Here is a 25,410-nt window from a genome sequence, read left to right as displayed (position 1 = left end):
TCAGCCCTTATCTTCTTTTTATCTGTTTTCCCTCATTTACTTATTTTAAAATCTAATTTTATAATTTTGCCTTTTCATATTTTTTTACGAAATCCTTTCTGGAACAAGGTGTGGGAAGATAAAAACCGATACAACTAAACCAGTGTGGCTTTATGGTAACTTAGGCGCTCTGACAAGCTTTTAAATGATGACAACCATAGCAGCCAGTTATTCAGCAGCCATTTTACACTAAACGCTTTATTTTCATCGTCTTAATTATTTGCAGAATCTTCTGCAGTGGATATCATCATCCTCTAAGGGGATGGCCAGGAAGTAGATTGCTTCTTCAAGGTTTCTCTGTTAGTGAGAGGCTCACTTACAAATTGAACCCCAAACCATCTAGTGTGTGCTTCCCCCACTTCATTCATACATGAAACATTTATCTAGTACCTGCTGTATACTTGGCACTGAACCCAGTTCACGGGGATTCAGTGATGTGTAAAACCCATGTGGGAGTAATATTGTTCAGATGGAGACAGTGGACTGATTGAGTAACTGGGTGCATATGTACTCATCTTCAGTGAGCATAAAGGAGAAGGGCAGTGATGGGCAGGTTTATCAAACAGATTTGACCTGGCGAGAGTTTAGAGCATCAAGGAAGACTCGCTGGGAAAGGGCTTAATGAACTGGAACACAAATGATGACTGGGATCTAAGGGAGTGATGCCAGGGGGATGTGTTCTAGGGAGAGAGCGGGAAGAGCATATGCAAAGGCCCTGGGGTGGGAGAGAACACTGCATGTCCAAGGAACAAAGGAGGCTGCAGCGGCAGGACGCAGAATGCAGCTGAGCCTTCGAGTTGAGTTTGGCAGGAGGCTAGTTCTTCTAAGGACTGGGGGAGTGTGGTCACGACGTTGGTTTTCTTCAGCGCACTGGGAAGCTATTGACAGTTACTATTTTTTTTAAAGATTTATTCGTTTGTTTATTTTTGGCTGAGCTTGGGCGTCCGTTGCCATGTGTGGGCTTTCCCTAGTTGAGGGAATGGGGGCCACTCTAGCTGCGGCGCGCGGGCTTCTCATTGCAGCGTCTTCTCTTGTTGCAGAGCGTGGGCCCTGGGGCACATGGGCTTCAGTAGTCGCAGCGCACGGGCTTGCTTGCTCCACGGCACGTGGGACCTTCCCAGACCAGGGGTCCAACCCGAGACCCCTGCATTGGCAGGCAGATGCTTCCTCACTGGACCACCAGGGAAGGCCCCTGGCTGCTGTGTGAATGCACTGTGAGAGGAAGAGCAGTTGGAGAAGCCAGTTAGGAGACAGGGGTACAGGGAGAAGTGACAGGAGCCTGGGCGAGGGTTGTGGGGAAGATGCCAAGGGGTGCATGGAGCTGGGAGAGATTTTGCTGGGCTCAATTGGCAGGGCCCAGGGATGGACTGGGTGAGGGGGTAGAGGAGCGATTGAGGGGGTGGGCAGGAATCCCCAGGAAGGTGGAGATTTAAGACTCCAGTATTGCCCAGAGCTGGGCTCTGTGCCAGTGGATAACATGTTTGTGGTTTAACCCCTTCAGTCCTGCTCCTCTTCTGAGCGACAGCTACAGAAAATGTGCTGAAATATTCAGCTTCCATCCTCGAGCGCTAAACTCTAGGATCCTAGTATCTCAGGGCTCAGCTAGCTTCAGCTTTGCCCTGGCCGCTCACCGGTGGCTCCCGGGGCCTCATGGTGAGAGAAGAGCTCAGTCCTTTCCTTCAGCGTTTCTCTGCTCAGAAGGGAAGTGGGTGTGGCTTCTTTCTGCTGCCATTCCTCCCTGGGCCTGAGGGGACTGCCTCACTGTGGCTCCTGGTCTGGCTTCCCTGCAGCGTTGCAGGGCAAGAGTGAGAAGTTGTGATAAGCCTGAGTTGATGTGCTTTTAGAGGTACTACTTTCACGCAATTTATGCTTTTAAAATGTCAAACGAGTGCTGATACACTGGGGAGGGCTTGCCAATAAGTTAGTGGGTTGGTTTTCTGTGGTTATTGTAACAGTGACCACTAACAGGGGCTTAGAAAATGCAGTTATCCTCTTACAGTTATGTAGGTTAGGAGTCTGACACTGGCCTCACTGAGCTCAGATCATGAGATCAGCAGGGCTGTGTTAGGAAGCTCCAGGAGAGACTGTTTCCTTTCCTTTCCCAGCGTCTAAAGGCTGCCCGTATGCCTTGGCTCCTGAAGCCTTCTGCCGCTTTAAAGCCAGAGTTGTTCCATCTCTTTGTACTTTTCTTCCGTAGTCACAGCCCTCCTGGCTCTTCTGCAGCCACCCTCTTCCACTTTTAATGATCTTTGTGATTGCAGTGGGCCCCTCCCCAGATTATCTGGGCTTCCCTGGTGCCTCAGAAGGTAAAGAATCTGCCTGCAATGCAGGAGCCTGGGGTTTGATCCTTGGGTTAGGACGATTCCCCTGGAGAAGGGAATGGCTGCCCACTCCAGTATTCTTGCCTGGAGAATCTCATGGACAGAGGAGCCTGGTGGGCTACAGCCCATGGGGTTGCAAAAAGTTGGACATGAATGAGCAACTAACACTTTCCACTTCACCCAGATAACCTAGGAATCTCCCTATTTTGGGCCCTATTAGATGCTTACTTTTACCTGCAGCCTTCATTGGAAGGTTTGAGGATGGCCAAGTCCTTCCTTGCCATGCGAATGTTCTCAAGCTGGAGGAGGTGATGCCGGCAAGGTCTGGGTTCACCCCCAGTCCTTGTCGCTTAGCCAGGTGAAGCGTCCGTGTGCTTTCAGAGCTCCGCAGTGGCCAGGTCCTTACGGTGCTCCGGATCGACAATACCTGTGCGCCCATCTCGTTTGACCTGGGAGCCGCTGAAGAGCAGCTGCAGACCTGGGGTATTCAGGTGAGTGCTGACTGTATTGTATCCTTATTACTTTTTCCCCCATCCACCCGTCAATCCACCCCTCTCTCTGTCTTATCTATTCTATCATCTCATTATTTACAACATTTTTTTTTCCACTGGTTCATTCACTGTTTTTTTAGAATTCTATTTTTATTTTTTAATCGTATATTGCGGTATAGTCAATTAACAATGTTGTGATAGTTTCAGGTGAACAGTGAAGGGACTCAGCCAGACACAAGCATTTATCTATCCCACCCACCCCCGCACCAGACTCCGCTCCCATCCAGGCTGTCGCATGTTATTGAGCAGAGTTCCATGTATGATACAATAGGTCCTTGTTGGTCATCCATTTTAAACATAGCAGTGATTCACAACATCTTTTTTAAGCACCTACCCTGTGCTAATTAATTCGCTTAATAGATGTGTGTTTGAGGGTGTCCGCCCTGTGCTGGGCACTTAATCACAGCCGCTCAGTGATTACTACAGAGGTGACTAGGTCCCCATGCCTGGGGTCACACACTGGGGTTTTTGTGCAAATGAGAAGACACAATGCTTGAGGAACACTTGCACTGGCTCTGGCACATAGTAAGTGTTCAATAAATTGTGGCTTGTAAGTTCCCACAGGTGTGAGTCTCACTCTTCTCATATCCTTTAGAGTGATGAGGTCTTGACCATCACTGCCCGGGATGGATTATTTATGGATAAGGAAGCTACAATGCTAATTTTACCCTGAAGACTTGAGAATTTACTCCGTTAACACAGAATTGTATTATGGTTTTTTAGCACCATTAAAGGGAAACGTTCCAAGTTGACAGTACTCACCCCACATCAGCATGACAGCTGGTTTTCCTTCCCACGCTTCCTTTCAGCCTTTGTACAAAAGGACATTTTCCTTAAACAGTTGTCTTCAGATGGGGTTTTCTTCACTGGTGAACAGTTTGCATATTGTTCTACCATGCTCCTAACTATCGTCTCTAATGATTAAATTCTGTGTTCTTAAGCAGTCCGTTCTCGTAAGACCTTTATGCTCTAGGGCGTTTTGCTCGGGAAGAAAGATGTGAGGTTTCAGTATCTTGGACTGTGTTAATAGTTGTTGATGTAGTTTGATACTAATGCTTATGTATCAAGTGTTCACTTTGGAAGTGGCCCTGGGCTTGTATAAGCAGATAGTCAGATACAGATATCCATCTAAGTAAGAGAGCGACTCTGTGTGTGGTCTGTGCTGTGCTTAGGCGCTCAGTCGTGTCTGATTCTTTGCAACCCCGTCGACTGTAGCCTACCTGGTTACTCTGTCCATGGGGATTTTCCAGGCAAGATACTGGGATGGGTTGCAATGCTGTCCTCCAGGGGATCTTCCCAACCCAGAGATCGAACCCAGGTCTTCGGCATTGCAGGCAGATTCTTTACCATCTGAGCCACCAGGGAAGCCCCAAGTAAGAGAACAGAAACTCCCAAGGATGTCCAGATAATATGTATACATATATATTATACATATATTTACTGTATAATATATGGGCTTCCCTTGTGGCTCAGCTGGTAAAGAATCCACCTACAATGTGGGAGTCCTGGGTTTGATCCCTCGGTTGGGGAGATCCCCTGGAGAAGGGAAAGGCTACCTACTCCAGTATTCTGGCCTGGAGAGTTCCATGAACTAAATCCATGGGGTCGCAGAGTCAGACATGACTGAGCGACTTTCACTCACTGTGTGATACATATATAAGTGTTATATGTATTAATATGCACATCACCTCTATAAAGTGTACAGTTATTACCCTCATTTTCCAGAGGAGGAAAGTGAGGCTCAGAGAAGTGGGTTTACTTGCTCTGGGTCACGCAGCGCATGAGGGGCAGGGCCAAGGTTTGGACCCAGGGCTGGTCAACTCCAGGGCCTGCCCCTTAACCATTAGGCTCTCCTGGGGCTGTTGTGAGGTGCTGAGCCTGGGGTTATGGGGGTCCCTCTCCTGGACGTCCCCCTGGGTCTCGAGCTGTCCCATCTCCCCAGTAGGGCCCGTCCTTCTCTGACCCTGTGGTGCCATTTGGGGCTCCGTGTGCCTTGTTCTGCCTTCTCGGGCAGCCCAGGATGCACTCACCCACCTCCCGCATGATAGCCACGTGAACTGGACCCAGCATGCTTGCTGGTGGGAAGAAGTGGGGTGTGGTTCTCTGAGGGCAACAAGTCTCTTTCCCTTGGGTGGCCAAACAGGTCCCAGCTGACCAGTACAGGAGCCTGGCTGAGAGCGCCCTCTTAGAGCCCCAAGTGAGGAGATACATCATCTACAACTCGAGGCCCATGCGGCTGGCCTTCGCTGTGGTAAGGAGGGCGGGGTCCCCTGAGACGCTGCTGAATTCAGTGCCGTGCCCTGCAGCCTGTGGGTGCTGGTAACGGCTTTAGGGGCTGGTGGCCGGGCCGCCTGGGAGAGAGCAGTACCTACGGCCTTGGGTTTGGTGTAGCAGCGGGGTTATGGGGGAGAGTTGTTACCAGCTCCTCATGTAAGGGGTGGACGGCAGGTTTACTAAGGACAGAGGCTGGGTGACCGGGAATCTGCAGACCCACCCCCAAGGCCCTAGTCTTAGCATCTGGTCTTGTGAAGACCTTTCTGCTCTCTGGGACTTGGTTATTTTATTGACCTTTGTAATAGCTACATGAGGGAGGTATTATTATCCCCATTTTATGGATAAAGAAACTGAAGCTCAGAGAGGTGCTATAACATGTCACGTCCACTTAGCATTTAAAGGATCAACACGGGCTTCTGACTCAGATTCATCTCACTCCCAAGCCCTGCCCTTTTCTGTTTTGTTTAAAATCAGAGTAAGCAGGAATTTGGAACACCTGTTCTAACCCCTTGCCCCTCCGTCTGCTTATGAACAAGGAACAAGGGCTCGTTCTCACAGGCCCCCACACCCGCATTGGTCTCTGTCTGGCACTGTGAGCTCTCTAAATCCGAGGAGGGTGTCCGGAGTGGCCCGAAGGTGGCCCTGGGAGTGGAGCTGCTGAGCCCAAGGACAGGTGTCCCTGACCATGCCCTTTCTCTGGCTTCTCACAGGTGTTCTACGTGGTGGTGTGGGCCAACATCTACTCCACCAGCCAGATGTTTGCCCTGGGGAACCACTGGGCAGGCGTGCTGCTCGTGACCCTGGCTGCCACGAGCCTCACCCTGACTCTCGTGCTCATCTTTGAGAGACACCAGAGGAAGGTGAGCCCTCCAGGGACCCCAGCCATGCTCCCTCCAGAGAGGCTGTACCAGCAGGGGAACCCCAAGTCAGACTTCTTCCACCTGCTTCAGAGAATTTCTGCAGCTGTGAAGCTTTGCCCTGGCCCATGTGCAAAGAAGTCCAGTCACACGTGTGATTAGGTCCTTTCTGTTTTTCCCTCTGATCCCTGTGTGTTGTTTTTTGGAAGTGGGCTGTGTTTTGAGAGAGTCTGGGAGTGGCAAGGACGGCCCTTTGAGGCGACTGAGCCCTGCCATGCACCTCCCTTGCCTGCGTGCTCGCGATAGCCGTGTGCGTGGGTGGACTCCAGCCTCAGTTGACAGTTGCATGTCATTTAATCTCAGTAGCGACCTCTGAGGCCAAGAGTGGGTGATCAGGGAGTTTAGGTAACTTGTGCCAATCCCAGTCTGATTGGCAGAGTTGGGAGTTCAAAGCTTGAACCCTCTGATTCCTGTGACTTCATTCACAAAGGAGATTGATACCTCCTGGCTTAATGTATGGTTGGCTAACTGTCTTCTGCTTCTTCAGCATCAGTCTTTTGTTACTGTTGAGTGCATCATATGGGGTAGGTCATCTATTAAATGCTTTACAGACCTTAGCTCACAGAACCCCCCAGTAAATCTCTGGGTAGAGTCTTTTACATTCATGTTACAGGTGAGGTACTTGAGGCTCCAAAAGGCCCGAGGAGTAGTCCAAGGTCATGCTGCTGATAAATGGCAGAGCTGGAATTCAAAGCCAAGAGCTCAGATTCCAAGCCCTGTTCTGGACCAATACCCGGGTGCACTGGTGCTCTGTGGCTGTACCAGATAACCATAAATGTAGTGGCTTAAAACAATGGTTTGCTTTACAGTTCTGTAGCTTAAAAGTTCTGACAGGGCAGGGCTGTGTCTTCTCTAGAACCTCTAGTGGGGAATCTGTTTCCTTGTCTTTTCTAGCTCTGGAGGCCTCCTGCGTTTCTTGGCTCATGGCCCCTTCCTCCATCTTCAGGGCCAGCAGTGGTGGACTGAGTCCTTCTCACATTCTTGACTCTGAGTCTTCTCCCTCCCTCTTCCACTTTTAAGGCCCCTTGTGATGACTTTAGGGCTTCCCTGGTGGCTCAGATAGTAAAGAATTTGCCTGCAATGCAGGAGACTCAGGTTTGATCCCTGGGTCTTTGGGCTGTCTAGGTCATCTGGGCCAGTCTTCCTATTTTAAGACTAACTCATTAGCATCATTAATTCCATCTACCACCTTAATTCCTCTGTGTTATGTCACATAAATTCACAGATTCTGTGCGGTAGGATTTAAGCAGCCTTGGGAGGTCATTATTCTGCCTACCACACCTCCACCGTCATTCTTTCTTCTTTTTTTTAAAAAATATTTATTTGTTTATGTTTGGCTGTGCTGGGTCTTCATGCCTCCACGTGGCTTTCTCTAGCTGTAGCGAGCAGGGGCTGCTCTCTAGTTGCAGTGCATAGGTCCTCATTGTGGCGGCTTCTCTTGTTGCAGAGTACGGGCTCTAGAGGGTGGGCTCAGTAGTTGTGATCCTAGGTTTAGTTGCCTTGCAGCATGTGGGATCTTCCCGGAGCAGAGATCGAACCCATGTCCCCTGCATTGGCAGGTGGGTTCTGAACCCCTGGATCACCAGGGAAGCCCCTCCACTGTTCTCCTAGCTACTTTAGGAAGCTCCCCAGCACCTGACACAGAGGTGGACTTTGAGACCTTTAGTAAACACTCTACTCTTGCCTGACTCAGGAGGAGAGGGCGGGATGTGAGGAAATGTAGTCAGGGTTTGGGGTATGAATTCCATTTAGCACCTGTGCTCACAGGGACGAATAGGAACTTGATGGCTCAATCATTCTGAAAGGATCTTGGTTGAGCTTCAAGATGAGGCTGACAAAATAATGCTGCCCTTGGGCTCCGTTAATGCTTTTATGGTCTTGTGTTTGGCCTATAAAAAAATAAATTGAACTGGCTGCTTCTGCAACAAGAACCTTCTCTTGGGGAGCGGGAAAATGCTAAGTGTTCTGCTTTATCAGGGGCAAGAAAAATATCTGGCGCCTGGCAGGTGCTTCAGGGAGGCAGTCTGGGGAGGCCTGCTGTGGGTTTCTGCCTCCTTCCTCCATTTCTTCCCTATTCAGCTGGTATTTGTGAAGGCTCAGCAAGGGCCAGAGGATGCGCTGGGCATAGGGCAGAGAGATGAACAGAACTGTGTTTCACTCGTAGGTGCAGCATGGAGGCCCCAGGTGCATAATGACCCTTCTGTCGTCACTGTTTTTTGATCCTCCAGGATCCTTTACTTTCTAATATGGCCATCATGTAATGAGCACTTTTTATGTGTTCTGTATTTGGGGCCTGATATCTATGCCTGACAAGGAGGCAGGATACCCCTACCATTTGCTAGCCCTACAACCTGGGGTGACTTATTGCTTAACCTCTCGGGGCTTTAGTTTTCTCATCTGTAAAATGGGATGATAATTGTAGCTCCTCATAGGATTGCCGGGAGAACTAAATGATGTAATAACGTGCAGCATGCTTGTGTAATCCTACACACACACACAAGTGTAATCCTACTTGTGTGTGTGTGTGTTAGTTGATTAGTTGTGTCCAACTCTTTGTGAGACAATGGGCTGTAGCCCGCCAGGCTCCTCTGCCCATGGAATTCTCCAGGCAAGAATATTGGAATGAGTTGCCATTCCCTTCTCCAGGGGATCTTCCCAACCCAGGGATTGAACCTGGGTCTCCCCCGTTGCAAGCTGATTCTTTACCATCTGAGCCATAAGGGGAGTGCATCATCCTACCTGGTATTACATAACTCTTCACTAGTGGGGAAACCAAAACTCAGAGAGGTTAAGTAACTGGTCTCTGGTCACACAGCCTTCCTTACGTCTTCCTTTGAGCCTCAGCTCAAGGACTTCTTTCTTCCCAAATCCCTTGTCACTCAGGACCGTGCAGATCCCCCTCCCTGAGTGTCGTCACTCTTACTGTTTGTGTTCAACCTGCATCAGACAACGTCCTTGAGAGCCGCAGCATTTGTACACACTGCTTTGGCTTCCCGCTGTGCGAGAGGCAGGAGCCCCTTCAGTCCCCTCTTCCTGCAGATTCCTGTGGCGTATGACTGTGTCCTGGGCACTGGGTGAAGTGCTTCACACACACAGTCTCAGTTCAATCTCACCACCTTCCTAAGGGCTGGGGACACTTTTTGCCCTTATTCAGAACTGGAGAAAGCGAGACTCAGAGAAGGGACACAGTTGACCAGGACCACACTGCCCAGAAGTAGCGGAGCTGGGCTTCACCCCAGGCTTGTGGAGACTGTTGAATTTATTGTCCCAACAACCCCACAGTCTGTTGTATAGGGGAGACAGTGGCTGTGTCTTAAAGACCAAGATTGTCCCGTGGTGTCTCAGGCTGGGACAGTGTGTGGTTATTACCTGGGCCCAGGAGCGCCCCGACAACATGAAGTTCAGGCCGTGAGGCTGGCGTTTGTCTTCTAGGCCAACACCAACACAGACCTCAGGCTGGCAGCTGTCAATGGAGCCCTCCTGAGACACCGGGTGCTGCTGGGGGTGACGGACACGGTGGAAGGCTGCCAGAGTGTGATTCAGGTACCGCGTCATCGAGCGACCCCTCCTGTGGGAGCTTTGAGGCCGGGCTCCCCGGGTCTGTGCAGTGTCTGCCTGGGTCTGCTAACAGAGATGGCATCAGCAGCCCTTCCTTCCTCCCAGCTCCTGTGTCCCCTCCTGGAGACTCCTCTCTGGGCGGTCAGCAGCAGCCTAGAACCTCCACGAGGCAGGGCTGGAAGGACAGTTTGAAGGAAGCCAAGCTACATTCCGCCTTCACCATTTATTCAGCAGAGAGATGGGGCCTGCCCTGTTTCCAGCCCTCAGTGTCCAGATGAGGTCCCTGGAGAGGCAGGTCAGACCCTGAAGGCCGTGTGCCCCTGGCTTGGTTGTTTCCTTGGCTCCAGGGAAATGTGAGATCTGAAGCGACCAGGAGGTCACGCAGTGCGTCTGGGACATAGCCAGGCTGGATGAGGCTCACGGCTCCTGATCCCGGCTGGGCTCTGCCGGTGGGGTTGGTGCATCTCCCCAGTCAGTGTCACACCTGCATCTCACCCAGTGGGAGCCCGGGGTGGGGGTACAGGTGTCTTTGGTAGGAAGCCCATTGGGCACATGACCTGTACATCCCCAAAATATTTACCGAGAGCCCAGCATGTGCCAGGTACTGTTCTAGGTACTGAGGCTATGGCAGAGAACAGACATAGGCAGATCCTGAGTGTACGAAGCATGCCCGAGTTGGGGTAGGATGTAAAGGGATCTTGCTTGACACCAAGGGTGAACTTGATACTGGTAGGTCAAGCGTGATAGTGTAGATCAGGAGCTTCTTGAATCTGGGGGCCCTTTCAGCCTCATTTATCTCTAAATCCTCTTTTATCATTTGGTACAGAGGAGCGACTTGGCAAGTGTTAGTTGAATATATGGCTGGCTGGCTGGACTGACTAAGGAGTGGACACATCTTTTAAAAAACCAGGTTCTTTCAGTTGCAAAGTAGCATCTTGAGACAGGGTGATATAATATCTTGGATTTTTCGGGGGGGGGATGTGGGGCATGGAGGGGTCCAGGGTGAGTAATGGGTGGTGGTGGAGATGAAATAAGAGTAGCATGAAGAGATAATCACTGAACCAAGATGATGGGTAACTGGAAGTTAATGACTTCCTGTGCTCTTCTTCTGTGTTCATGATAAAAAGTAAAAAAGGAATCCAAATGTTCCCTTGGGGGTGAGGTAGTGGGAGAGATGTGACCTTGGGTCTCACCAGGAAGAGGGAGGCCCAGGATCCGGAGGAGTGGGTCTGTGCCCAGGGGCGTGGGGCAGGCGCCAGTGGTTTCTTGCAGAACTCGGGTTGTGATGTGTGAACATGGAGGATTTCCACCTGGCTGAGTTTACCCCGGCCTCTGGGGGACTGTGGAGGTCGAGGTGGAAGGGGAGGTGATGGCGAGGGGGAGGTGATGGCGAGGGGGAGGTGATGGCGATGGGGAGGTGATGGAGAGGGGCAGGCAGACTTCTTAGCCGCTCCTGCCCCCGGAGCTCCCAGGTTGATGGCCTCTGACTTGGCCACAGACAGTGGAGGTGAGAGCTCTGAAGGGTTTCACTCATTTGATTGTTAGATTCCAGACAGAAGGGCATCCCAACCACTGAGGATAGAGGGGGTACAGGCATGTGTTTATCCCAGGTGGATATGTGATGTCCAGGATGGTCCAGAGTTTACCTGGGATGTTCAGTGACTTGAGAGAGATGGGACTTCAGCCGTTCGGGACAGGGTTTGACAGTTTCTGAATTTTGCACACAAAGCCACTTGTCTGCCAGTCATCCAAAGGGGGTCGGCCATGTAGGAGAACTCTGAGAGACAGCAGAATGGCTCCCATCTGAGACCAGGGTGAATCTGGTCATCTGCAGAAGGGCGGGCCGCGGGGAGGAGGCAGGGATGAGGCCCGTCTTGGGGATGGAGAGCTCGAGGTCCGGCGGGCTCTGTCCTCTGTAGTCACGACTGCTTCTCTCCCCAGCTCTGGTTTGTCTATTTCGACCTGGAGACCTGTGTGCAGTTTTTGTCTGATCACATTCGAGAGATGAAGATGAGACAAGAGGTAAGTAAGATACCTTAAGCAAAAACCAAAAGAAGAAAATAAACCAGGAGGCTAAACTGTATAGATTGCATTATCTCGGTGTTGGAAAAATGTCTAAGGAAAAAGTTACTTGGAAGGGAGAATACCTCTGTGGAATCATGGCTGTTTTTGCCTAGGATGTTATGGCCATTTTTCTCTTCCTTTTAAACTAGTTGCATTTGCCACATTTCTTATAGTGAACATTTATTTTAATTATAATAATAGTAATAAATAACAATAGATTTCATTTATCACAACAACAATGATAAAGATTCTAGCAGAGGAAAATATTGTATATTTAGTTGACTTTCCCTTGTTCAGAATCTTCAGTGTTCTGAGGAAGAACAAGGAGATTTTGCTTCACATACACAGAATCAGAAACTGAGGCTCTGAGAAGGCCCAGAGCCAGCTGGAAATGCTGGATTCAGAGCCCAGCCCTCCCATCCTCGAGCTCTGTGCTTCTTTCGTGGGACCCATTTCCTGGGCCCCGAAAGTGCTACAGTTGGTCTTGAAGTCAGGATTGTGGCTGAGCCCTGATCCAGCGAAGTTAATCCCTGTGTGGCTTAGGATAAGGCCTTTGAGCTCAAGTTTGCTCGTCTGCAAATATGGGTAAAGATTCTCATGTCCCAGGCTATTCTGAGGAACAGATGAGAGCATGGAAGGAAAAGTGCTTCTGACTGTATTTTTGCAGGAATTATCTGATCTCTCCAATGTGGCTCAGCTCCAGGGTCTCCTGAGGTCGGCATCTGAATCTGTAGACAGTCCACCCATCCTCTGTGGGTCTGATGCTTAGCTAGCCACCTGGCCTCCCACATCCACCCAGCTGAGGACACCACAGAGCCCCTCTCTGTTTCCTTTGCAGTCCTTGCTGAGAAGCAGATTGAGCCAGCTGTGTGTTGTCATGGAGACTGGGGTGAGCCCCACCGCCGACGAGGGGCCGGAGAACCTGCTGGAGGAAACTCCTCTCCTGCCTGACCGTCCAGGTTCCACGGAGAAGCCGCTCCTGCAGACTGAACTTCGCCAGCTTGTTCCTGAGGCTGAGCCGGAGGTAACAAGCACCTGGGCCAGTCAGGGCCGCTCTCCTTCACCGAGTGTTTGCATAGAGTCTGTGCCTGGCTCTCAAGTTCTACTGTAGATTCCTGGGGACGTGCCTTTACTGAGTTGGTCAGGACCATACACCTCTTCCAGCCTACTAGTTTTTTAATATTTTTTTCCCTCACTGCACCAGTTTAAAAGATAGCTTAGAGGAATATAAATATAAATTTTTAAATATAAAATACTTACTGGGTACCCCCCTCCATTGAAAAAATATCTTGGTATTTTTTTGTATAGTTCCGTGGGATGTGTAGTTGTGTGTTGATGGATGGTAAGCTTACGTCAGCATGAGCATGTTGATAAATATTTGGGTCATTTTAAAATCTGTTTATCAACCAATCTATCATCAATTTATCTATCTCCTTAAATTGCAGTTGGATATTGAAATCTTATGTGCATCTCTGTTGAATTCCATTTCCTCCTGCTCCAAAGTTCTGTTGGGTCCTGCTAGCTAAGCTGTTTGTTTGGCATGGCTAAGAGCTGGTAGACCAGAAGTCTGCTAATATGGTTTGCAGCTTGTGAAACCCCCTTCTCATCATGAGGACAGACAGTTTGGATGACATGCAGTGAGGGGTGATCTCCGGCAGGTGTGATACAGGAGAATACTTGCCTTTGGTTTTTTGCCGATAGATTTGGAGATGAAAAGTCTAGCCCAGTCCAGACTTTCCCTTTTGCATGGATGGGGAGGGGGGAGCCTGCAAATAGGACCATTATGAGAGAAAATGATAAATATATTAATCTCTTCAAAGAGCTGAAAATATAAGGTCACATTCTTTCTTGTGCATGCATGTCTGGGTTTATGTGAAATAGCCTATTAACTATGATGGGTCTTTTAAATGATTTTTTTCAAATTCATTCAAACCAATAGTAATACAATTTCCTGTCATGAATATCAAATCTCAGTGCGTGTGCACATGTTTTTAAAGTAGCTGCCCTTACAATGTAGTGAGGGAAAATACAATCAATGCCCAAGTCTCGGCCTGGGCTAGACTGTCATATTTCAGGAGGAACCCAGTGTGTGTGAAAGGCAGATAAATAGTTATAATGACCTCTTACGTTTTTATAGATTTTTGTCATGCATAAAATTTTGGGTTATTTTCCCTTTTTTCCTGTTGGGTGAAATAAACTTCCAAGGGGTCAGCTGACTTACCCAAGGTCACATAACAAGGGAGAATATGGCAGAATCCAGGGCGGAAACCAGCCTATGATTTTCAGGAGGCAAATTTTCTTGTTGAGTTTCTTTGCTTATGTTAATCAGTTTTAAAGTAAATGGGTGCAAAGCTCAATCTGAATTAGTAAGTGGTGGGCTATTTGATGTTTTCAGCGTTTTTCTAGTACAAAGGATAACGCTAAGGAAACACTGACCCAACAGAGCTAGTTTCTGCTTTTTGAATAATGATAATGATAGTGATATTGATGGCATTTATTGACTACTGCACACTGGGCTTTCTTTCCATAAGTTCCTTTAATAAGTCCTCACTCTAGCACAACCAGAGAGATGTTTCGATTTTCTGTCTTTTGCTGCTGAGGAAATGGCTCAGCAAAGTGAAGTGACTTGTTCCCGGTCTGTCCCATGGTGGCTGAGCTTATATTCCCACTTGGCCCTTTTAATTCAAAAGCCTATTCTTGATCCTTAACTGTACCGACATAAACAGCCTGGGTGTAGCCCACACCTTATTGCATTACCTTCAGACTGGCTGCAGGTGAAAGATCTCTGAAAGAGGAAAATAAATATAAAATTTTAAATAAAAAATACTTATTAGGTACCCCCCTATTTAAAATGTATCTTGGTATGTTTTTTTGTATAGTCCCATGGGATGTGTAGTTGGTGTCGATAGATGGTAAGCCTACCTCAACATGAGCACGTTGATAAGTATTTGGGTCATTTGAAAATCTGTTTATCAGCCAGTCTGTCATCAATCTATCTCCTTAAATTGCAGTTGGATATTGAAATCTTATGTGCATCTCTGTTGAATTCCATTTCCTCCTGCTCCAAAGTTCTATTGGGTCCTATCACCTAAGCTGTGCCGCACGTAAGGAGCTAGAGAATCTTCCCTGAAATCCTAGACAGGTGGATGGAACTTTGGAGACCAAATGTGTTAATAAGAGCATGCAGTAAACATAGTTTTTCCAATTCTTTTTTTTTTACTTAAATTTTTTTCCACTGCAATAAAATACACCCAGTATTAAATTTCCCACCATAATTCTTTGTAAGTATATGATTCAAGGGCATTTAAGTACATACTTGGACGCAATCTCAGAAACGACAGAATGATCTCTGTTCATCTCCAAGGCAAACCATTCAATATCACAGTTATCCAAGTCTATGCCCCAACCAGTAAAGCTGAAGAAACTGAAGTTGAACGGTTTTATGAAGACCTACAAGATCTTTTAGAACTAACACCCAAAAAAGATGTCCTTTTCATTATAGGGAACTGGAATGCAAAAGTAGGAAGTCAAGAAACACCTGGAGTAACAGGAAAATTTGGCCTTGGAATACAGAATGAAGCAGGGCAAAGACTAATAGAGTTTTGCCAAGAAAATGCACTGGTCATAGCAAACACCCTCTTCCAACAACACAAGAGAAGACTCTACACATGGACATCACCAGATGGTCAACACCGAAATCAGATTGATTATATTCTTTGCAGCCAAAGATGGAGAAGCTCTATACAGTCAACAAAAACAAGACCGGAAGCCGACTGTGGCTCAGATCATGAACTCCTTATTGCCAAATTCAGACTTAAATTGAAGAAAATAGGGAAAACCACTAGACTATTCAGGTATGACCTAAATCAAATCCCTTATGATTATACAGTGGAAGTGAGAAATAGATTTAAGGGTCTAGATCTGATAGATATAGTGCCTGATGAACTATGGACTGAGGTTCATGACATTGTACAGGAGACAGGGATCAAGACCATCCCCATGGAAAAAAAATGCAAAAAAGCAAAATGGCTGTCTGGGGAAGCCTTACAAATAGCTGTGAAAAGAAGAGAGGCGAAAAGCAAAGGAGAAAAGGAAAGATATAAGCATCTGAATGCAGAGTTCCAAAGAATAGCAAGAAGAGATAAGAAAGCCTTCTTCAGCAATCAATGCAAAGAAATAGAGGCAAACAACAGAATGGGAAAGACTAGAGATCTCTTCAAGAAAATTAGAGATACCAAGGGAACATTTCATGCAAAGATGGGCTCGATAAAGGACAGAAATGGTAGGGACCTAACAGAAGCAGAAGATATTAAGAAGAGGTGGCAAGAATACACGGAAGAACTGTACAAAAAAGATCTTCACGACCCAGGTAATCATGATGATGTGATCACTAATCTAGAGCCAGACATCTTGGAATGTGAAGTCAAGTGGGCCTTAGAAAGCATCACTACGAACAAAGCTAGTGGAGGTGATGGCATTCCAGTTGAGCTGTTTCAAATCCTGAAAGATGATGCTGTGAAAGTGCTGCACTCAATATACCAGCAAATTTGGAAAACTTAGCAGTGGCCAGAAGACTGGAAAAGGTCAGTTTTCATTCCAATCCCAAAGAAAGGCAATGACAAAGAATGCTCAAACTACCGCACAATTGCACTCATTTCACATAGTAAAGTAATGCTCAAAATTCTCCAAGCCAGACTTCAGCAATACGTGAACCGTTACATCCCTGATGTTCAAGCTGGTTTTAGAAAAGGCAGAGGAACCAGAGATCAAATTGCCAACATCCGCTGGATCATGGAAAAAGCAAGAGAGTTCCAGAAAAATATCTATTTCTGCTTTATTGACTATGCCAAAGCCTTTGACTGTGTGGATCACAATAAACTGTGGAAAATTCTGAAAGAAATGGAAATACCAGACCACCTGACCTGCCTCTTGAGAAATCTGTGTGCAGGTCAGGAAGCAACAGTTAGAACTGGACATGGAACAACAGACTGGTTCCAAATAGGAAAAGGAGTACATCAAGGCTGTATCTTGTTACCCTGCTTATTTAACTTCTATGCAGAGTACATCATGAGAAACTCTGGACTGGAAGAAACACAAGCTGGAATCAAGATTGCCGGGAGAAATATCAATCACCTCAGATATGCAGATGACACCACCCTTATGGCAGAAAGTGAAGAGGAACTAAAAAGCCTCTTGATGAAAGTGAAAGAGGAGAGCGAAAAAGTTGGCTTAAAGCTCAACATTCAGAAAACAAAGATCATGGCATCTGGTCCCATCACTTCATGGGAAATAGATGGGGAAACAGTAGAAACAGTGTCAGACTTTATTTTTTGGGGCTCCAAAATCACTGCAGATGGTGACTGCAGCCATGAAATTAAAAGACGCTTACTCCTTGGAAGAAAAGTTATGACCAACCTAGACAGTATATTCAAAAGCAGAGACATTACTTTGCCGACTAAGGTCCGTCTAGTCAAGGCTATGGTTTTTCCAGTGGTCATGTATGGATGTGAGAGTTGCACTGTGAAGAAGGCTGAGTGCTGAAGAATTGATGCTTTTGAACTGTGGTGTTGGAGAAGACTCTTGAGAGTCCCTTGGCCTGCAAGGAGATCCAACCAGTCCATTCTGAAGGAGATCAGCCCTGGAATTTCTTTGGAAGGAATGATGCTAAAGCTGAAGCTCCAGTACTTTGGCCACCTCATGTGAAGAGTTGACTCAATGGAAAAGACTCTGATGCTAGGAGAGTTGGGGGCAGGAGGAGAAGGGGACGACCCAGGATGAGATGGCTGGATGGCATCCCTGACTCAATGGACGTGAGTCTGAATGAACTCCTGGAGTTGGTGATGGACAGGGAGGCCTGGCGTGCTGCAGTTCATGGGGTCACAAAGAGTTGGACACGACTGAGCGACTGAACTGAGCTGAACTGAACTAAGTACATTCACACTGTTGTGCAACTATCACAACATCCTCCTCGTAAACCTTTTTATCTTCATTGTTCACCATTGAAACCACATACCCATTAAAATACCAACTCTCTTACCTTCCCCTGCCCCTGGGAGCCACCATTCTACTTTCTGTCTCTATGAATTTATTGCTCTGTGTGCATGCTCAGTGGTAAAAAATCTGTCTGCAACGCAGGAGACCCGGGTTCAGTACCTGGGTCGGGAAGATCTCCTGGAGAAGGACATGGCAACCCACTCCAGTATTCTTGCCTGGAGAGTTCCATGGACAGTGGAGCCTGATGGGCTACAGTCCATAGCATCGGACATGACTGAGCAACTGGCAGACACACACACGCACACGTGCTCGGTCACTCAGTCTTATCTGACGCTTTGCAACCCCATGGACGGTAGCTCACCAGGCTCCTCTGTCTATGGAATTTCCTAGTCAAGAATACTGGAGTGGACTGTCATTTCCTGCTCCAGGGGATCTTCCTGACTCAGACTGAACCTGGGTCTCCTGCATCAGCAGGTGGATTCTTTAGCACGGAGCCACCTGGCCTTCCTGAATTTATTGCTGTATGTGCCTCTTTTAAATGGAATCATACTGTATTTGTCTTATGTCAGATCCTTTGTACAGGATCTGCTTGAACAGGCCTTTGGCCTCAGCCAGCAAACCAGCACAAATACGTGACCAAGGTGAAATGATGCATTGTAGTTTCTTGGAGAGAAACCTGCTCCTTTCACATGCATGAGGGCAGGAAGTGAAGGCAGGTTCCCAGTGGGACGGGGACGGTCCCCTGACGCTGTTAGGCTCAGCTTTTTTTTGCCCGTAAATATCCAACTGAGTCAGGCCCTAAACCCCACTTTCCCTGGATCAGAGCATCCTTTATTTTCTCTAGGGGGCTCACACAGCATAGAGGAGAGAGGTGTGATCTGGTAGCCTTGATAAGCACTTTTAATATAGGAGTACTAGTTTGAAGTAATACAGCAGGTACTACCCTGTGTAAATTGAAGAATCTGCAGTCATAGGGATATTCTCCCAACCCTGCCTCCGTTTACTGGTGCTTCTCTTCAGGTGCATTGCCTTGACCTCGTGTACTTTACAAAATCACTTGAAACTGGAAGAAGAGAGAGAAAGAGACAGCGTGTCTCTGTGTGTGTGTGCAATTGGCTGTTATAAGCTAATGGTAATTTCTGTAGTGCTCCCTAGCTTTTTTGTGGATGAAAGTGAAAGTGAAGCTGCTCAGTCGTGTCCGACTCTTTGTAACCCCATGGACTATATAGCCTGCCAGGCTCCTCCATCCATGGGATTTTCTAGGCAAGAGTACTGGAATGGGTTGCCATTTCCTTCTCCAGGGGATCTTCCCAACCCAGGGATCGAACCCAGGTCTCCCACATTGCAGGCAGATGCTTTACCGTCTGAGCCACTAGGGAAGCTTTTTTGTGCATATTATCGCCTATTAGCAGTTAGGTTACCCACCTTGGAGATGAGGAAATTGAGACTGCAGTAGCCCCACAGAGCTTGAGAGCTGGAGTTCCGGACCCATTCAGGCATCTTGCAAGAACCATGACTGAGGGCCTGGCCAGGTTCTTCTTAGTGAGTATCACTGCTGGACCAGTGTCAAAGCCAAGGACCACTTGGCCTTCTCCTCACTCTTTAGCTACTTCTCTGTGGTGCTCACTCTGCCCCCTTGCCTCTTCCAGGAAATGGCCCAGCAGCTGCTGGCAGTGTTTGGTGGCTACTACATCCGGCTCCTCGTGACCTCTCAGCTACCCCAGGCACTGGGGACACGACACATGGACTCTCCAAGGATTCCATGCCCCTGCCAGCTCATAGAAGCCTACATCCTGGGCACGGGGTGCTGCCCATTCCTGACCAGGTGACCTTGGAACGAAGGTACTCCTCTTCCTCCAGGACTGAAGGTGAGAGGACAGGGAGGCCTTGGAGCCCCGGGGTGGCTGATGGCGAGGCTCTGGGGTGCCTTGAGGCTGTCAGTCATGTCAGCACTGGGGATCTGGTGTTCACTCCAGGACCCTGCACCAAAATGGCTTGTTGACAGTCCACGCTGACCCCTGGCCTTTGCAGAAGCCGATGGTCCCACTCTGACCTACTTTCTGTGCTGCTTAGAACCGTTGGCATGAGTGGAAGGGGCCCCTCGCCCATCCCTTTCATTGTCTGGTGAGCCCTGAAAATGTGAAGATGACCAGATGGGGCTGAAAGTGGGCCCAAAGCTTGCTTTCAGGCGATGCTCCGGTCCTCACCCGCTTCGTGTCAGATGGAGACTCAGGGAGGACTCTGCTCTGTGTGGCGTTGCCTTGAGCCCCTTAAATTATAAGATGCCCGCTTCCCAGTCTGAAGCAAAGAAGTAAATTCTCAGAATGTTCTCCACTTTTAAGTTGTTCTTGCCCTACATTTTGTGAAAAACGATGTCACTTGGGCTTGTCTGCTAGCACGCAGGCCTTCAGGAGACAGAAGGAGGGAATGAACAGCATGTAACTCCTAATGAGAAGATTTGAAAGAGACTGATCCTGTCTGATCAGAGGACTTACTTCGTTCCAAGACACACGTGTCTGTGGGTGTGGTCTCACCGCAGACGGAGAACGGCAGTCCTGTTCCCTCACACTAATGCTGTCCTGCAGTGAAGCGAAACCTCTCCCTCGTGGAATTCTATGAAGAGCTCAGAGGCTTCCAGCTGCTCTGCTTCTGAAAAAATACGAAGACCCATTGTTCCCTGGGCCCAAATCTAAAGACCCCAGCCTGGCATTTAAAGGCTCCCCCGTGCCGAAGACCTGGCCATCATCTGCAATTTTGGCTTCATCGCTCATAAAAATACTTCATAGGTTGAAAATGTTTCCTGAACTGACGTAGCTATTCTTTTTCGTCTGTTGGATTCCTATGCATGCTTTCTTTAAAAAAAGATGTTTAAAATTGAGGTATAGTTGCTGTAAGATGTACTATGTAAGTTGCAGGTGTACAATGTAGTGATTCCTCATCTTTAAGGGCTATGCTCCATTTATAGTTATTATAAAATATTGGCTGTATTCCCTGTGTTGTACAGTATATCTTTGTAGCTTATTTATTTTATACATGGGAGTCTGTACCTCTTAGTCCCCTCCCCCATATTGCCCCTCCTCCTTGCATGTTTTAAAGCCTAGCTGCCCTTACCCCTCCTTCAGGAAGCCTTCCAACATCTCTGCCACTTCTATTTTTTTATTTTTAAAAATTACCTCTTTAATCTATTAATCCAAATCATCTCACCTTGGTTTTTTTGGCCACACCACAGGACTTGCATATCTTAGGTCCCTGACCAGGGCTTGAAACCAGGCCCTTGGCAGTGAAAGTACTGGGTCCTAACCACTGGGTCTCCAGGGAATTCCTGACTCTGCCTCCCTTAAATTCTCTCTCTCTCTTTTTAAAAAATTACTATTATTATTTTGCCTTCAGGCTGTGTCACATGGCATGCTGGATGGTTCCCTGCCCAGGGACTAAACCTGGGCCTCTACAGTGAAAGTTCCAGATTTAACCACTGGGTCCCTGGGGATTTCCTTTGAGTTCTTGATGTAGCTGCTGCCTTTACTGCTGTTTTGTTATTGATTCTGATTTCCTGTGCACAGGCCTGTTTTTCTAGCTAGACCATAAACCCCTCAAGGACAAAGACTTTACTTTTTGTGTATGAACTAGACCTGCTAAGGAAAATAAATTCTTGTGGGTCGAGTGCTTGTCATCTCAATAGTAGCTTTTGCAAAACACTCTCTGTACTCAGTTGAATGATGAGTAGAGTTGGCACAAACTGGGGTTCTGGTCTTGAACTGCCGCTTTTAGCGATGTAATTTTTGGCTGGTCCTCAGTTTACGCATCTGTATAAAGGGTAGCTTGGATTTTTCCTCTTTTTTAATTGGCCCTTTCAAAGTCAAATATGTGGAAAGTTCCAGCATTTCCTGTTCCATTCCTGCCCTTGGCCTTTCTGTCTGTTATGCCTTTGTCTACATGTAGAAAGGTTTTATAGCTTCACACAGATAAGGTACCCCAGACTTGATAATCATTTGGATGGGGTTGCAGGAGACCTGGATTCTCATCCCAGATCTGCTTCTGCTTAGCAATGTGACTTTGGCTAGGTTAACCTCTCTGAATGTCAGTTCACTCTATAAATGACTCTAGTGAACATGAAATGTAATTATGTGGCTGACTTACCATGTAAGAGATGAATCTGACTGTTCATTTTCTCTGGGCCAGAAAAGAGAAAGCATGAGCATAGACCAGCTCTTGGAAATGGCTGCTTTAAGCATTTCTCTTTGGCCAATGCTGTGGCCTGCTTTGCTTAATGAGATTTATTCATAAACGTGATCACTGCCTGATCAGCAGAAGCCCACGTTTATCATCCAGCTACAAAGCCCTGGTAAATATAATAACAGAGAATAAAAATGTGTGTGTTTTGAGAAAACAGCAGTTTCTCCTTAAAGGGCCCTTGATGTGTTCTTTCCTGCCTTTCCCTCTCTGTAGAGTTTCTGGTGGTCTCACTGGGCAGATGGGCCATTCAGGTATGCCCACAAGATACGTTTCTTTGCATTCAAGTCTCATTTCTTCTTTTAGAAAGTTCTGTGATCTCTGTCTTGCCTAGACCTTACAAGGTTGCTGTGAAGATGAGATTCCATAAAAGAACATGTGGGCTGTTTTGGGGTTCTGTGTTAATGATAAGTATGTGCCGGTGAAGATGGTGCTGTGTTGTAAAGTGGGAGTGGATGGCTTGGATTCCAGAGCCGCATGTATTCAAATCCAAGGACTGACACTTTAGGGAAGGTGCCTCCCATCCTTGGGTCTCAGTCCTCAAGGGTGGAGTGGGGATAAGTGTGTCTACCTGGCAACTGATTGTGAAGATTAAATGATAGGAAAAATACTGTTAAGTGCTTACAACTGTGAGTTGCAAACTTGAGTAAAATCTCAATAAATTGTGGCTGTCATGATTATTTTTTATCTCTCACTATGTCTTGTTGCTGTAGGTGCCCCAGGTATCTTCATGTGGATGACATGGTTCCTTAACAGTTCATGTTTATTCATTCTGCATCAGAGCTCAGTTACCCCAGCACCATGAGATATCCTTATGTGAATAAAGATTCCAGTCTGATCTCTCTGAAATTCAGTACCGGAAGAAGCCTGGCGGGGTTTTAAGAACAGCTGGTGGGAGATTTTGGACCAGATGCTCACCCTCTGTTCCTTCTCATCTGTTAAGGGAGTGTGTGATGACAGGGAGATGAGTTGAGGTGATGCGTGTAAAGCACAAGGCTGGTTCACAGTGTGGTCTGTAGTAAGGGCTCCGTCATCCGACGCTGTCTTTTCTTTAGCTGCTACATGCTGTTTTCTACCTGTGTCTATTTGGTAAGATTTTACTTAACGTTATTCAAATCTATATCCTTACGGAATTTGGTTGGTTGGTTCTATCAAGAGAGGAAAATTTCCAACTAGGATTGTAGATTTTATGTTTTCTCCTTTTACTTTTGACAAGTTTTCTTGTTTTAATTCCAGAGTTTAAAATATTGAGATGTAATTAATATGCCATAAAATTCACCATGTTAAAGAATAAAATTCAGTTGTATTTCATATATTCACAAAATTACACAAACATTACCACTAATTAATTCTAGAACATTTTCATCACCTCTTCTTTCCCCACCAAAAAAAGCCCCCTACCCATTCAGTCACCCCCTTGACTTCTCCCCAGCACTTGACAATGACTGATCTACTTTTTCTCTCTATGGATTTTCCAGTTCTGGACGTTTCCTATAAAGGGAATCACACAGTTTGTGGCTTTTTAGGTCTGACTGTTTTTTCACAAAACAATATTTTCAAGATTCATCCACATTGTAGCATGTATCTGTGCTTTACTCCTTTTTAATGACTCAGTAATATTCCATTTCTTTTATACACCACATTTTGTCTATCCATTCATCATTTGGGGTAATGAACCTACTTCTTGCCTATTATGAATAATGCTGCTATAAGCGATTGTGTACAGGTTTTTGTGTGAACATGTATTTTAATTCACTTCTGACAAATTTTGTTCTTCTTCCATGCATGCACATTTAGAATCATTAAAACTGCCTGATCTGACCCTTTTATCTTTATGAAATGTCCCTCCTTATCTCTACTAGATTTTTGCCTTGAAAATCTACTTTGATACATTAGCTTTCTTTTGATTACTAATTATATAGTATATCTCTTCGTATTTTTACTCTCAATTTATCTCTATCCCTATATTTAAGATACGCCCCTTATAAACATGGGATTAAAAATATTCAGTCTTTGTTTTTTTTTTAATTTTTATTTTTTTAATTTTTCAGTCTTTGTTTTTTAACTAGAATATTTACTATGCTATGCCTAGTGTGTTTCCTGATATGTTAAATAGATTTGAGCTTAAATAGTCCATCTTACTATTTACTTTCCACTGGTTCTCCCTTTCTGTGTCCTTTTTTCTGTACTCTTTTGCCTTCATTTGCATTAAGGTTTTGTGATTTGTGTATTACTAGCTTGTGAGGTATGCATTCTTTTCCCTTAGTGGTTACCCTAAATTACAAGATACATTCTTGACTCACTCAAGTCTGTTATAAGAGAATCCTTCTGCCACTTTCTGGACAATCCAAAGAGTTTAGAACTCTCTCACCTTTTCTGCCTGTGATGCTCTCTATAATGAGTTTCAATTCTTGCTGTATGGTAAACCACAACAGACGTCATTGTTAATGTTTTATATAGTCGGTGTTTATTAGGTTTATCCATATCTTTACTTCTTGTTATTCTTCATTTGTTACTTTGTTGTTACCCTTTGTCCCTTCCTGCATTTCTACACATTAATCTAGGTTCATTCACCTTCTCCAGAAAACTACCTTTGGAATTGTTCTGTAGAATAGTGTTAACTGTATTTAAAAGTACCTTGAGTATTTTCCTTCCAGTACAGATCTTCTGGTGACAGAATGAGTTTTGGTTTGCTGAGAGGTCTCTATTGTGTTTTTATTTTTGAAAGGAATTTTTGGGAAGTCAGGAATTCCAGAGTACTACAGCTCCCCCCGCTCCCTCTGCCCCCAACCTTTGGAAGATGTCATTGGCTTTCACTACTTGTCAGCTCTGTGCTGTTCTTACAGTTTTCTCTCCGCTTTGGGTTCCAGCAATTGTATTTTGATCTGCCTAGATGTAAATTTCTTTATATTCATCCTGCTTGGGGTTCAGAGCACAACTTGAAATCCGGGACATAGTATTTTTCATCAGAGCTTCTACCTTTTTTTTTCTTGTCTCCTTCTGGGACTCTAAGGATATGTGTGTTAAAGTCTTATCACTGTATCTCTAAGACTTTGTGCTTTCTGTTCTTTTGGTTCTTCGAGCTTTAGTATGAGTTTTTTTTTACTGACCTATCTTCGCACCATTACTTTTACTCTCTTTTGCTTTTTGTTTGTTTGATTTTGTTGTTGTTTTCTTGGCCACATCATGCAGCATGTGGGGATCTTAGTTCCCAGACCTGGGATTGAACCTGCAGCCCCCTGCACAGGAAATGAAGAGTCTTAACCACTGGACCACCAGGGAAGTCCTTTCAATTGAGTTCTTAATTTCAGCTATTGTAATATTCAGTCCTATAGGTTTTAACTGATTTTTAAAATAGTTTAGAGTTCTCAGATATAATTTTCCATCCTATCATCTATTTTCTTCAATATTTTTTTTCAAAATTAAATTTTTTTTTCTTCAGTAGTCCACATCTGCTCATTC

General features: G+C 46.3%; 1 protein-coding gene across 6 annotated transcripts in view; it reads left to right on the top strand.

Moving 5' to 3' along the window:
• Positions 1 to 25,410, top strand: part of TMEM268 (transmembrane protein 268) — a 119,011-nt gene that overhangs the window by 5,756 nt on the left and 87,845 nt on the right. For 2 of the 6 annotated variants that reach the window (XM_069575285.1, XM_069575283.1), the window contains 8 exons: positions 2,742 to 2,851; positions 5,055 to 5,162; positions 5,896 to 6,045; positions 9,535 to 9,645; positions 11,602 to 11,682; positions 12,563 to 12,748; positions 19,368 to 19,586; positions 19,695 to 22,628. In XM_069575285.1, the coding sequence (XP_069431386.1) occupies positions 2,742 to 2,851; positions 5,055 to 5,162; positions 5,896 to 6,045; positions 9,535 to 9,645; positions 11,602 to 11,682; positions 12,563 to 12,748; positions 19,368 to 19,547 (926 nt within the window). In that variant the 3' untranslated portion in view covers positions 19,548 to 19,586; positions 19,695 to 22,628. Of the gene's footprint in view, positions 1 to 2,741; positions 2,852 to 5,054; positions 5,163 to 5,895; positions 6,046 to 9,534; positions 9,646 to 11,601; positions 11,683 to 12,562; positions 12,749 to 19,367; positions 22,629 to 25,410 lie in introns of those variants that run through there. The other 4 variants (XM_069575286.1, XM_069575288.1, XR_011254176.1 and 1 more) reach the window with 3 other exon arrangements.

This window comes from Ovis canadensis, chromosome 2 (genome assembly GCF_042477335.2).
Source record: "Ovis canadensis isolate MfBH-ARS-UI-01 breed Bighorn chromosome 2, ARS-UI_OviCan_v2, whole genome shotgun sequence".
Taxonomy (NCBI): Eukaryota; Metazoa; Chordata; class Mammalia; order Artiodactyla; family Bovidae; genus Ovis; species Ovis canadensis.
This window is presented reverse-complemented; position numbering and strand designations above follow the sequence as displayed.